Consider the following 12,962-nt stretch of genomic DNA (forward strand, 5'->3'; position numbering starts at 1 on the left):
AAAAAATTTCTGACATTTTTATCATATATATTTTTTGTTTTTATAATAAAAAACTAGAGGTGCACCGGAATAAAAATTTTAAACCAAACCGAACTGGTATGGAAAAAAAACGTCAGGCCGAAACCGAATATATTATTTATTCTAACTTTTTCAAAATATTTTATTTTTATAAACTTTATTTTTTTTAGATTTTTATTTATTCATTCATTTTTATTACATTTTAATTTTTTACTTTACTTTTAGGGGCTTCGGAGAAAAAAATAGGGGTCTAAACCCCTGATATTTGCCTTTGAAAATAGAAAAAGATCACTCAGCGATCACTGATCTAATAAGGTCCAAATTGTGATGGCTAGACAAATGTGTCAGAGCAAATCCAAAACTCCAGCTCTTGCGAGATCTTCTCCGTCTGCAATGGTCAGGACTTCCAAAAATGGTCCAAAGAAAGAAAATTGGTGAACTGGCAACAGGGTCATGGGTGGCCAAGGCTCATTGATGCAAGGGGGTAGCAAAGGCTTGGCCCCTGTAATAGATCCTCTATTGGATTGGACTAATGCTGGTTACAATAGAAAGGGGTCTGAACTCACAGCGTATCGCAGTTTATTGTGTATGGAGCTGTGCAGCCGCAGACCGGTCAGTGTGCCCATGCTGACCCATGTCCACTCAAAAGCACATTCAATGGGCACGTATGCATTAGAACTGGACCACTATGCAATGCAAGAAGCTGGCCTGGTCTGAGGAATCACGTTTTCTTTTACATATTGTGGAGGGCCGGTTGTGTGTGTCGCTTACCTGGGGAAGAGATGGCAACAGGATTAAGGCAAGCCGACAGAGGCAGTGGGATACTTTGGGCAATGTTCTGCTGGGAAAACTTTGGTCCTGCCATTTATGTGGCTGTTAATTTGACACATACCACCTAACCAGATATTGTTACTGACTAAGTACACCCCTTCATGGAAATGGTATTCCCTCGTGGCAGTTGCCTCTTTCAGCAGAATAGTGCGCAATGCCACAATGCAAAAATAGTTGAATGAATAGAAAGAATGGTTTGAGGGGCACAACAAGTTTTTAGGTGTTGACTTGGCCTCCAAATTCTCCAGATCTCAATCCAATCGAGCATCTGTAGGATGTGCTGAAAAAACCAGTCCGCCCCATGGAGGCCCCACCTCACAATTTACAGGACTTACTACTAACAGCTTGGTGCTAGATACAACATCATACCTTCAGAGGTCTAGTGGAGTTCATGCCTCGATGGGTCAGGGCTTCTTTCGCAGCAACAGAGGGTCATAGCCAATATTAGGCAGGTGGTCATAATGTTAATGGATTATTGGTGTGTACAATCGATAGATTAAAGACCCCCTGCTTATGATTTTTCAGCAGAAGACACATGCAAAGTCTCTTTGTCCTTATGCTGTTCAGTGTACATCTTGACATGCTAAGAACAGGTCAGCTGCTAGAGAAACCCTTTTTCATTTCTATCTTTTAAATCTTCCTACAGGTTAAACTCTCTCATTACTAGGGGTCATTCATGCCTGGATGCTAAAACCATACAACGGTATGCATCTATTACCTTGATGACAACATGTTGGCTAGTTGACCTGCCTACATTTTTATGCTGTTTAGGACATGCAAGGCCTTTATTTGGTAAAAGGTTTTAAAAAAACACTCTGCTCATAATTTAATAGGCTTTAACTTATTGTTTGTCTTTGTCCAAACACTGTACTAAATGCTTTTACTTATGTTAACACTGTACTGTCTTTTTTTTTGTATTAAGAAAAAGTATTTCTGTGCAGAACATGTGAACCACACCAGCAGCTGTCATTTCAATTGTTTACTAACAAAGCCATGTGATTGTGTCATGGTTGATCACATGATCAGGAACCATGCTGATAGATTCCCAATTAGTAGAGTACAGTAGCTGTCATTGACAGTTCCATCTCACAGCAAAGAGCACTCAGAACTACACACATCCGGCTGAGAAACATTCTACAGACTGAGAACAGGAAAAGTTTAATGGACAAGCTCATAAATTAGAAAAAACTGCCAAACTGTGAACACCATTCTCTAAGGCCTGGTTCACACCTGGGCGTTTACAGCGCTGATCGAATCCCATACTTTCCTTTGGGCATGGTTCCCACCTGGGCGTATTTCAGCGTGTAGGAACGCACTGAAAAACGCCCTACGCTCAAAGAAGTACAGGAGCTTCTTTGGGTCGTTTTTCCATTGGTATTCCCAAGTGTGGATCGGAGTTAACAAAGTGGTAACCCCCGAGCCACACTTGGGAATACCTTGTCCGCGATTACCCGCTGTGTCCTCCGGCGGCTGCCGATTTCTGGGTCCCGTCCCTTGCGAGCGGCCGTGTTGCAAGGGGGAGGAGCACTGAACGGAAAAACGTGCTAAAAAAACGAGCAGAAAAAAATACGCCCAGGTGTGAACCCATCCTTAAACTGGAGTGCCGGTTACCTGGACAACTGCATTCTATAAAAGGTTAACCTTAGTTCGCACATCACTGAGCTCGGTCGCAGAATCGTCGCTGTCGCCACTTTCAGTGTCTGATGACGAATTTCCCAACGAATCGCTATCACTCATTTCTGCAAGTGATTCTAATTCATTATTGCTGTTTTCTACCTGGTCTAAAACCGATTTTGACCTAAAGGGATGCTTTTTGGATGCCATGGACGTTCTCAAGTTTCCAGGCAGAAAGAACAGTAAAAGTGTCAGGCAGAGCACTGGACAAAGCTCCAGGGACAAAATTTAAGTGAAATGTAATAGCAGATTACATTGTATTCTGTGTATTCTGTATAAATGTCATGCTCCGCCCCCCGCTGTGATGCCAAAAACAAAACTAAAAGTCGGATGCCGGCATCAGCCGGGCGCACACAGCAGAGGACACTGCGGGCTTGTAGGGACAAGGTAAGTGACACTTTTGTGCAATCCCGAGTGTGGCTCGGGGGTTACCATTATTGGTACTGAAATTAATTCCCAAGAGTGGCTCTGGGTCACCGCCAGGGAGGTTAAGGCATATCCTGTGAACTAGGTCAGGATCTCTATAAAAAATACAGCAAAATGCACTGAGGTCCGGTTCAAACCTGCGAGTCTCAGGAATACGCTCCTTGTTCGCGCACATTTGTGTTCCCATTGATTCCAATGGGTTCATATACACGCAAAAGAGCTCATTTTTCGCAACATACATTTGGTGGCATTTTTTGCTTTTCTGCGCATTTTGCTGGCCGCTTTTGGGGTGCCATTCCATCTACCTTTTTGTTTCCCCTTTCCTTTTTCTCTCCTCCCTATTTTTCTTTTTATACTTCCTCTTATCTACCCCCTTCCTCTTTCTTACCCTCTCCCCCAACGCCCGGATCAATTGTAGCTATAGGATTCCGTTTAGTGAGATTGTCTATTTATTCATATTTTTGTTTCTCTATTGGTTGAACTCTATGGTATTTTTGCAAACACTGAACTGTCACTATATATGTCTGTGAAGCTTCTCATTCATCCAGGTCATGGTATATCTGTAAAAAAAAAAAAAAGTCAAGGCAACACGGGACATGCTGTATTTTTCTTGGACAGCGGAGGGGGGCGCACAGACTAGCACCTTATACAAGCGATCCACCGGCTCTTGAATATAAACAGGCATCGCTGCCTGTTTTTAAATTTAGACAGTTTCCCATGTGGCGTGTGCAAGTGGGTGGGGCCTACATGCTGTCTTTTGACAGCCTGTTACATCCAGGAAGCTCCTGGCAAGCCGTTTAATTAAAACATCCGGCCAGGAAGCGGTTAAAAACAGTGACACTAACAAATTTGGTGTTTTTTTTGTTGTTAAAGTTTATCCAAGATGAACAAAAAAGGAGTGATGTAGGCGTTTTTCTGCACTTGATCAATGCAAGAGTGATACCTGTTCACACCACAACTCTGTTGCATTTTTCTGCACCTTGCCTCACCAGTCAGCACCGATCAGTGCACTGCAGCTGAGCTGTGGCGAGTAACAAATTCAGGAAATGTCGCTTTGTAGCAATATAAAACAAGTAATGGACACCAGCCCACACAATAAAACGGATCATTTTAGGGCATAGGCTGGTGTGAAAGCCTTAAAGTATTACTAAAGGCAGGCCATTTTTTACCTATAAGCATTCTCTGCATTAAGGTAAAAAAAACGCCCAGTACCTTACTGTAAACCCCCCACTTACTTGTCACCGCCTCTGGTCTCCGAGGTGATCCTCTGTCTGGGGGAGGAGATTGAGGGCAGAGGACGCCTTCTGCCGTCAATCATCCTGTTGGGCCAAGAGGAGGGGCGCGGCCTGCCGCAGGGCTGTGTGCGAATGTTTTATGGACATTTACATACACACCTTACTTATGCAAACATGTTGTAGTTCTATTTGCTCTCCCCCACAAATATGTAACAAATGCATACCATCCCCTGCATGCACACACGTAAATGAAGAATATTGTTCCCTCCATGCACACACGCACATAACTAATGCATGGAATTCCCTGCGCATACACGTGCACAAACCTAACTGATGCGTAGTGTCCCCTGCATGAACACATACAAACACATAGTGGCACACATTAATAGCCATGCACAGTGCCCCACACTGATCCATATTTTAAAAAAACAAGACACTAGGCTACTAACAGACACATTAGTCATACCGGCATAAAGATACCAACTAGGGCTGCTGGCGCACACACACAATCACACACAGAGGCACTTGCTGTGTTGATCAGACATTGTTCTTTCAGTCGCCACCTAGTGATGACTGATGAAATTGCAGTCCAGTAGACTGTGAATGAAGACTTCGATGACCAGGTTGCCAGATAGCATTTATAGTCACCACAGCAACTGAGACATTTGCAAAACTCCTCCCAAGAGCCAGCAGACTGCTTGGATCAAGATGGAAGGCTCGAGGAGTACTAAGGAAGTGTGAGGTTTTGAGACAGTTATGTATAGCACTCTGCCAGCTCCTACCACCAGCCAAGTTCTGCCTGCATTGCACAAATAAGCACAGAGACCCAGTGAAGAAATCACTGCAGATTAAACATGCCCTTTAATAAAAACTATTGAATCAAACCACAAAAAATGTGCAGACTGCAGGAGTATCATCCTTATCCCAGTTTCAATACCTACAAAGTCGCTGACCCTGCACAAGCATGTGCAAGTATCCCGACACTTCTCTAGCTGTGAATTACAATCTGTCTACCAGTATTTTAGATCTTGGTAGATTATGACAGATTATGGTTTTTCCGTCCTCCAGCTGCATTCTTCACACTAGAAAACCAAATTAAGCTTCCATGTAGAGTGAGACTGCTATGAATGAATCTTAAAAATGGGGAATTATCCAATTTATGTACTTAATCAGAGTTTATTCATAACTAGTGAACACCAAATGTTCTAAGGTGAGATGGTAAGATTGACAGATTAAATTTAATGGTAGCTATACAGACTCGACCCTGTTGGCACCATCAGGCTTCCAAAAACAAATGACGGGTAGAAATATTGTCAGAGAAAAAATGACTGCATCCAATCTAATGCAACAGCTCTTCAGGAATTCCGAGAACCATGGATGCTGGCTGTCTGAATACAGTAGCCGGCAGTGGAAATACTCCCGGCTGAATGAGAGGCATCACCCAATTCTCCAATCTCACTGACCCGGACCAAGGGGCACCATTTCTTCTACCGGCCAAGGGGCACCATTCCACCCAGACACTAATTAGGGGTCAACCATTGCTCCCATGGACACCAATTACAGGTCCTTATTCCTCCCACCAACAAATACACCACGGCACTAGTCCTCCCACTGACACTAAATTATAGTTCACCATTCCTCCCACTGACATTTTGGATCACCATTCCTCCTAAAAACACAAATTAGGGCCAACATTCCTCCCAATGACACCAATTCCAGGGCACTATTCTGCCCACTGACCCTAATTTTGGGTTACTTTTCCTTCCACCAACACTAATGGGCACTATCCCTTCTACTGACAGACTATAGAGCAGTGTCCCCATTTCTACCACTGACACTAATAATGGGGAACTATTCCTTCCACTGACACTAAATAGGGGGCACTATTCCTCTTCCCACTAACAAATCATTGTTCACTCCCTCTGACCAGTCTTGCCCATGACAGTATGTTCACAGGCAGATTCCCCTCCCTTCTACCCGTTAACATGTTATGTATAATATAAAAGAAGCTGCAAGCATCAGGAGAATGAGCGGTATTGCAGCTCAGACCCTGAGAAATGACAGTTCCATTACCCCAAACTAATCCATGATCATCTCCCGCCCTCTGCCTCCTCTCTCTTACTCTCCAGTCCATGACCAGGTCCTCCTCTACCAGTGAAACATTTCAGGCAGCCACTCTTCCCGCTCTCCATCTTGCCTCCCTGGACCACATCCAAATGAATTCTGCCTGTCTCCCCCTGCCATGGGTCAGCTACCATTCTATCTCCTCTTTTTTTCCCCTCATAGATCATTATCAGTTCCTGCTCAGCTTCTCCCCATCCAACTTCACAATCATGTATCCATGCAAAATCAAACCTTTTGAGACGACACGTGACCTAACAATGTCTCCAGCTAATATGGGGTTTGGTTGGGCAGCAGTGCATACTAGTGTGCTGAATAATGCAGAGGGGAAAAAACTAAAAGAAAATGTTCATGACCAAACACACAATTCTAAGTTTATTATAAGAACATGAAACTTTAAATCCTAACTCCAGGCAAAAGAGAGAAGAAACATCTTGCAGTGAGGCCCCCTGCAGTGTGAGGGTTAAAGTAATTTTAAAGTCAAAGGGTTTTTAAGCTATTTCAAAAGCTGTTGAAATCATTTACAACAGATGCTGCTTCTTGGAGTTTAAACGTTTTAGTTTCCTGCAGAATCATCTGGTCTCCTGAGCATGGGCCCCGAGATCCTGTTTTAGAATGGCTCCTTTCCCTTGTAGGGACCTATGGAGCCATCCTTGTATGTGAGCTAGTAAGTTCGGTGCGTCTCCACAAAAACAGGAAGACAAGACACTACTCTGCTCCCCCCTTGTTCCTTCCTTCTCCAAGCTAGTAGATGGAGGGCTGCTGGAGACAGCTCTGTCCCTTGTGATCTTGTACTGAACATGCCGTTCAGGGAAGCAGAGCTGAGGGAAGCCAGATGTTTGGAAACTTGATGATTAAGTGCTTGGGCAAAAATATAAAGCAATTCTTTGCTGAGCAAAGTATATTTGCTTGTTATGGATGAAAAAATGTTGAGAGTTTAATAATATAACTACTTGTTATGTTTAGGGGTCCAGCATAAGGAGTAGTAGCTACCTCACTCCAGCAGGCTCCCTCCATTGGTGCCGCCACTCCTATGGAGCCTTCTCTCTAACTTTACCTCTTCTTGCACCCCTAGACAGGCATTTATTACTTAAACTTATAGTCCATCACAGGAGTAAACTTGGAATGGTGGCTACTTTACATCACACACAGGGACCATGGGGAACAAAGTAGCCACCTTCCAGAAGGAAGGACAGTGTCAGCCCAAATTCAGAGATTAGATACGTTTTTGTTAATAGTTAAAGTACTTAAATGCATTTTTTAGATTTAACTCCCGAGTTTAGTGTCTGTTACTGGACAAGAAGTAGACTCATGTGGTCATCACTCTGCTCTCTGCTTGTGAGCCTTTTTCTTGTCAGCATGTGCACTCAGCAGAGCCTAATTAACAGAATAACTACATTAACTGGTGCTTTAATATCTGTCCAGAGTTCAGTTTTAAATCTAAGTGTTATTTTTTATTCCTGATAGTCCCTCATTTAAGCCACCATCTAGTTGGCCCCTGGAGTTAAAGTCCAGATCCCGCTAAACTCCCATGCCTGCTCTGGCTGTAGATCTCATAGACAAGCACTGCGGCCACCCACTGCAACCCCCCCTCTTCCAGGCCTGCCACAAAACAGAGCCTGGGGCCACTTGCTTTGTAAATAGCCAGGAGGAGAGGGTTCAGAGACGCAACCGCTGCACTCAGGGTCTGTGAGCCGTAGCAGGCATGAAAATTCAGCAGGAGCTGGACTTCCACCCACAGGTATACAGATCATATGTGGGGAGAAGGAGGTAGGTTCAATTATGACAGGTGGATTTACAGCAAAGTCACCCTGCAAGATTACTGGGCCTGGCATTGGACTTTGCCTGCGTTTCGGTCCACTGTGAATACAAAAAAATAGAGCTTGCAGACAATGATTTGCCACACGTCCAAACGCACTGCAGGCAGGGGGTGGCTGCGGTGCCATTGACTTCAATGCACCGCCACACCACCTCATTTAAATAAAGTTCAACTTTTTTTTAATGTGGTGATTGTTATCAACCACATCACATACTTATACATACTCACACTATATACCATTACATCCTAACACATTTAAGGAAGAGGGCAACAAAGGCATTTTCAAAGTATTTCCAGCTTGAACGTAATCAATTATTTTCAGAACCAGCTCCTCAAATCACTAGCAATAATGCTGGAAATCCATCTGTATTAAATAATTCCCCTCCCCCAACAAGACAATGACTGTGCATGATGATAGGGCACTGCTAGGTACAGACTTGTGCAGGACAAGTCACTGAACCGTTTTACTGCCAGGCAAATATCTGTGCATTGCGACAGCCATGACAGATGTTAAGGCTTGTGGCCCCAACTATGGCCAGCAGGTACATCATGACTGACTGCCCTGAGAAATGTTTGGCAGATCTTACAATCCATTAACTCCCTCATTATGATGTACCCAGAAAATCACATTAAACTCTGCTCATACTAACAAATAAACTGCTAGACATGTCCAACACTACAGACACAAAACTGTGTCAGTCTCCTGCAGAGAAAACAGGAAGCCAATTCATATAGAGTAAACTCCCAGTTATCTGGCACCCACCGGGATTGGTAGATGCCAGATAACTGTACTTTCTGGTTGTTTGAGAATTACTAGTAACACTCAAGAAACACCTCCCAGCACCCCCACTCATCATTGGCTATTTCAAATTGCAATAGCAGGCTGGCTATTGCACCCGTCCATGGCCTTCTGTCAGAGAAGCGGGACTGAAAGGGGGGGGGGAAAGATCAAGGATATATTATGTCCTCGATTTTTTTTTTATGCTGGATAATGGAGAGTTTACTGTAGATAGCTTTGTACAATCATGAAGGCAAGAGACCTAGGCATGTACATAACAGGGTAGCACAATAGAACTGGCTACATGACTTCTTGGATTTAGCCAAAGAATATATTAAGAGGGACAGCAAGTAACTAAAGTATTATATATTGCAAGAAGGCATTTTATAAATTCTTAGTGCTTTCAAATAAAAGTTCAATCTTCGGGTCCCTGTGATAGCCAATGATGGGTTACCATTGTAGAGGCAGACTATCTAGAGAAGTTGGTGTTTACTGTTGTGGGTTCCTGTAGTACAGATTAATACTGAACATCTCACAATGAAAGGATGACCAAACCCAAAAACGAAAGACATTGGAGATCATCAATCTTCAGATGTGGTGGCTGCATTAAGACTTTCTTTTTTTGGTAACCAGAGTTTCTGAAGGTACAGAAAATGACTGTCCATCCTCATAGAAATCCAGCATCCTTGCAACTTCTTGTTCACTGAACTGAAATCAAACAATGTCAGCTTTCCCAGCTATTGTATGTGAACTACAAAACACCTTTATCATGAAAATGGGGAGGTTTTCTGTAGTTCTAACACTTCCTATCCTAGGGTGACAATGCTGCTCATCCACACATACAATACAGTGAGTGATGTCACCCTAAGACAGGAAATGTGCTAATGGCAGCATCAGCAGGCAAAAATAATAAGAACAAACAACAACTTAAAAAACGGTTTAAAAAAAAAAACCCTTGCAGTGGAGATGCCCCAGCACTGCAAGGGTTAACTACTCAAATTGCTAGGAGATCTGTGTAAAAGACCTAAAAGATCCTTGCATCCTCTGATGGTTGGAGGACCGCTGATGTCATCAGATACATTGAAAGACCTATAGACCACAAGCCTGAGCATAAGGGAGAGTGGTAAGCGTGGATGAGGTACCAAAAAGGTCCCTTACATATCTCCCCTAGACATATGAGCAGTTAACCCTTGCACTGCAAGAAGTTCTCACCCCCGAAATAGGCTTTAAAAAAGGAAAACTAATGCAGCCACCACATCTAATGAACTGGTTTGGGGGCTCAAATATGTTTGATGGCTTATAGGACAGTGTCGGATTAGCAACTAAAGCTGGCCAATGATAGACAACCCTCCCCCCCAAAACAACATAAGAATTTAAGAGGCGTTAGGCCAGAGAAGGGAATGACAAACAGATCATGTGCTTCCGCCGACAGTGATTTATAATATTAAAAGTTAGGGTTCATACACAATGATCACAAATGCAGGATAGCCAAACTTCAGCCCTCCATCTGAGGTGAAACTACAAATGCCATCATGCCTGTGGCTGTCAGAAAACAGCAATGGCTTATGGGACTTGTAGTTCCACAACAGTCGCAGGGCTGACGTTTGGCTACCCGTTTGACTTGCAGCACTTCTAACTAAACGGGGTTGCGATTCCTGTGATATTCATGTTGAACCCTGAATTCTTGTTCTAATCCCCCAAGTTGTCACAGAAGCTCAGCATTCCTAGTAGGCGGCTGGTGTGGATGCGTATCAAGCCAGTGATGACTTGTGTCTACCTAACTCCTGGAATATATCCAGCCCTGGCAATCTACTACAAGGCCCAGCATCCCCTTTCCAACAAGTCTTGGAGCATGTGGTACCACTACAGCCGAAGAGACAAACAAGGTAAAAAGTGATGCGATTATAAAAGTCTACGGTGGCCTGTACCTTCCATCTCCATGTCCTCGGGTTCACTGAGCTGCTGCTCCCCGGGCTTCTGTTGCTGTTGATGATGGTTCATATCTCTGGGCTCGGCCTCCAAGGCCTCGGTGACTCCTGCTCGCTGCGCCGGCGTAGATCTGCTTTGTAGGCCCGGCTGGGTTGTGGCGGAGAGCGGCCTCGGCGGGGCCTGCGCAGCGGCTGCAGCCTGGGCCTTTCCCGCGGGCGGCTGCAGATGGGCCGGGGGTAGGGCAGAAGGGGCCGGCGGCAGAGAGACGCGAACGTATTTGCTCGCTATTCGCCCAATTTCGGCGCAGGGGGTCCGTCTCCCCGGGTGGCCTTCTCAGCAGCAGCCGGCGGAGAAAAACTCGAGGGCGCCCAACCAAGAGCCGTCGCTACACAGAGCCGGGCGGGTGAGAGAAAAAGGCTTAGGGCCTGGCAGCTCCGGGCCGAGGGGAGCACGTATGCTGCTCACTGCTTTCCTCCCTCTGCTCATTGGTCGAATGAGAGCACAGCCGGTGCAGCGGGAGCTCTGCGGCCTGACACTTTATTTTCTGACTGGCTCCGCGTCTTTCTAGTGTGAACCCTTCATGTACCCCGCTACGGACAAATCCGCGCCACCGTCTCCCCAATAGCAGTCCGCACCACACACTGCGGTGACCAACGGAGCACAATCCCTTCTCTACTAGCTTCCTTTCCTTCCCAGTCTGTGCTGGCCGCCTGCACAGCCTGTGTATGGAGACGCTAGGCTCTCAAAATGGCGGCTCAGTGAAATGTCACATCCGCATGGGGCAGCGTGATAGAGGGAGGTGGAGAGGAAGGAGGGAGGGAGAGATAATCAAAGCGTGGGACCGCCACGGCCCTCTGTAACAATCTGCTCATCAAACACTACCCTAGTCCTAAGTTGGCCATCTTTCATGTTTGGGGTGGGGTCTGGTGCCATCTTCAAGGCACTCAGCAGAACCCACACTCTGAAATATATAATTATTGTTTTTTCCATCCACTTTCTGATATTTCATGGCCATTTTAAAGTTATCGGGTCACTAAAACTCAGAGATGTCCTCTATTCTGAGGAAATTAGGTTTGCAATCTTTTCAGAAGACATTGCTGGCAGCAGAGCTAAACTATTGGAGACTTTGGTCTTTATGGAATGCACCAGGATTTCAAACCGGGATATTGGAATGTTTGGATGCAGCTCATGAGGCAACACGGTTTATCGCAGTGCACGATGATGCACGGTATGAGTGCGTATTACAGTAAGGGCTTGTTCATAAAAGGTCCTTTGAGCTGCGATTTAATGCGTGTTTCCGCACCAGTCTGATTGACGAGGCTCTAATTTTCTTAATAAATGGGCCCCAATGTATTTTGGCAATGGCTATGCCCCCAGTTATGCAAACCATTTGTGGTGGATCAGCAGGTCCTATCCCACATGTTGTCACCAACACGTGACAATACTCAGTTCGATCCTACCAGGTTGTCACCTAGACATGACGCTACCACTCTTAGCCTCAAGCCCATGACAGACTTCATGCGGAGCCAAGCCAAGCTATAAGGCACAGATTTTTGCACACAATGGGTGAGAGCTTAAGCCCTCGTTCACACCTGAACGTTTTGTAGCGCGTTCTACGCTCGACGAACGCTGTACAAAACGCTCAAACATCTAAATCCCATTGTATTCAATGGTTCTGGTTCACACCCTGGCGTATTTCAGCCCGTCCCTAAAGCGCTACAAAACGGCCCACGCCTGAAAAGGTACATGTACTACTTTGGGCCGTTTTTGTTGCGCGTTTCCATTGGGATACAGCCAAGTAGCCGTCTGTCGCGGTAAAAAAAACGCGCGACAGACGCGCATATGCAATACGCCTAGGTGTGAACCAGGGCTTAGTAGCTGAGCGCAGCCAGATAAAAGACTTCATCTTCAGGCAATCAGCTCACATGTAACAATTCAATGGACTTCGCATCCTGATGTGTGGGTTTATACACGTAAGCTGATTGGCTGGAGATGAAATTTTTCATCTCGGCACGCTCAACATGCCGGAGCGAAAATGGCAAGACACACTGCACGTGAAGGTCTGCACACCGCTTCCCTTTGCTCCGCAGTGCTCCACATGCAGTGTGTCACGGGCTTCACCCTGCACAGA

General features: G+C 45.1%; 1 protein-coding gene across 4 annotated transcripts in view; it reads right to left on the reverse strand.

The window, feature by feature from the left end:
• Positions 1-10,922, reverse strand: part of USP7 (ubiquitin specific peptidase 7) — a 135,848-nt gene extending 124,926 nt beyond the window's left edge. For all 4 annotated transcript variants that reach the window (XM_018569850.1, XM_018569849.1, XM_018569848.1 and 1 more), the window contains exon 1: positions 10,831-10,922. In XM_018569850.1, the coding sequence (XP_018425352.1) occupies positions 10,831-10,903 (73 nt within the window). In that variant the 5' untranslated portion in view covers positions 10,904-10,922. The remainder of the gene's footprint in view (positions 1-10,830) is intronic.
• Positions 10,923-12,962: the final 2,040 nt, after the last annotated feature.

Source organism: Nanorana parkeri, unplaced genomic scaffold (assembly GCF_000935625.1).
Source record: "Nanorana parkeri isolate BGI_ZX_2015 unplaced genomic scaffold, ASM93562v1 scaffold1412, whole genome shotgun sequence".
Lineage (NCBI taxonomy): Eukaryota > Metazoa > Chordata > Amphibia > Anura > Dicroglossidae > Nanorana > Nanorana parkeri.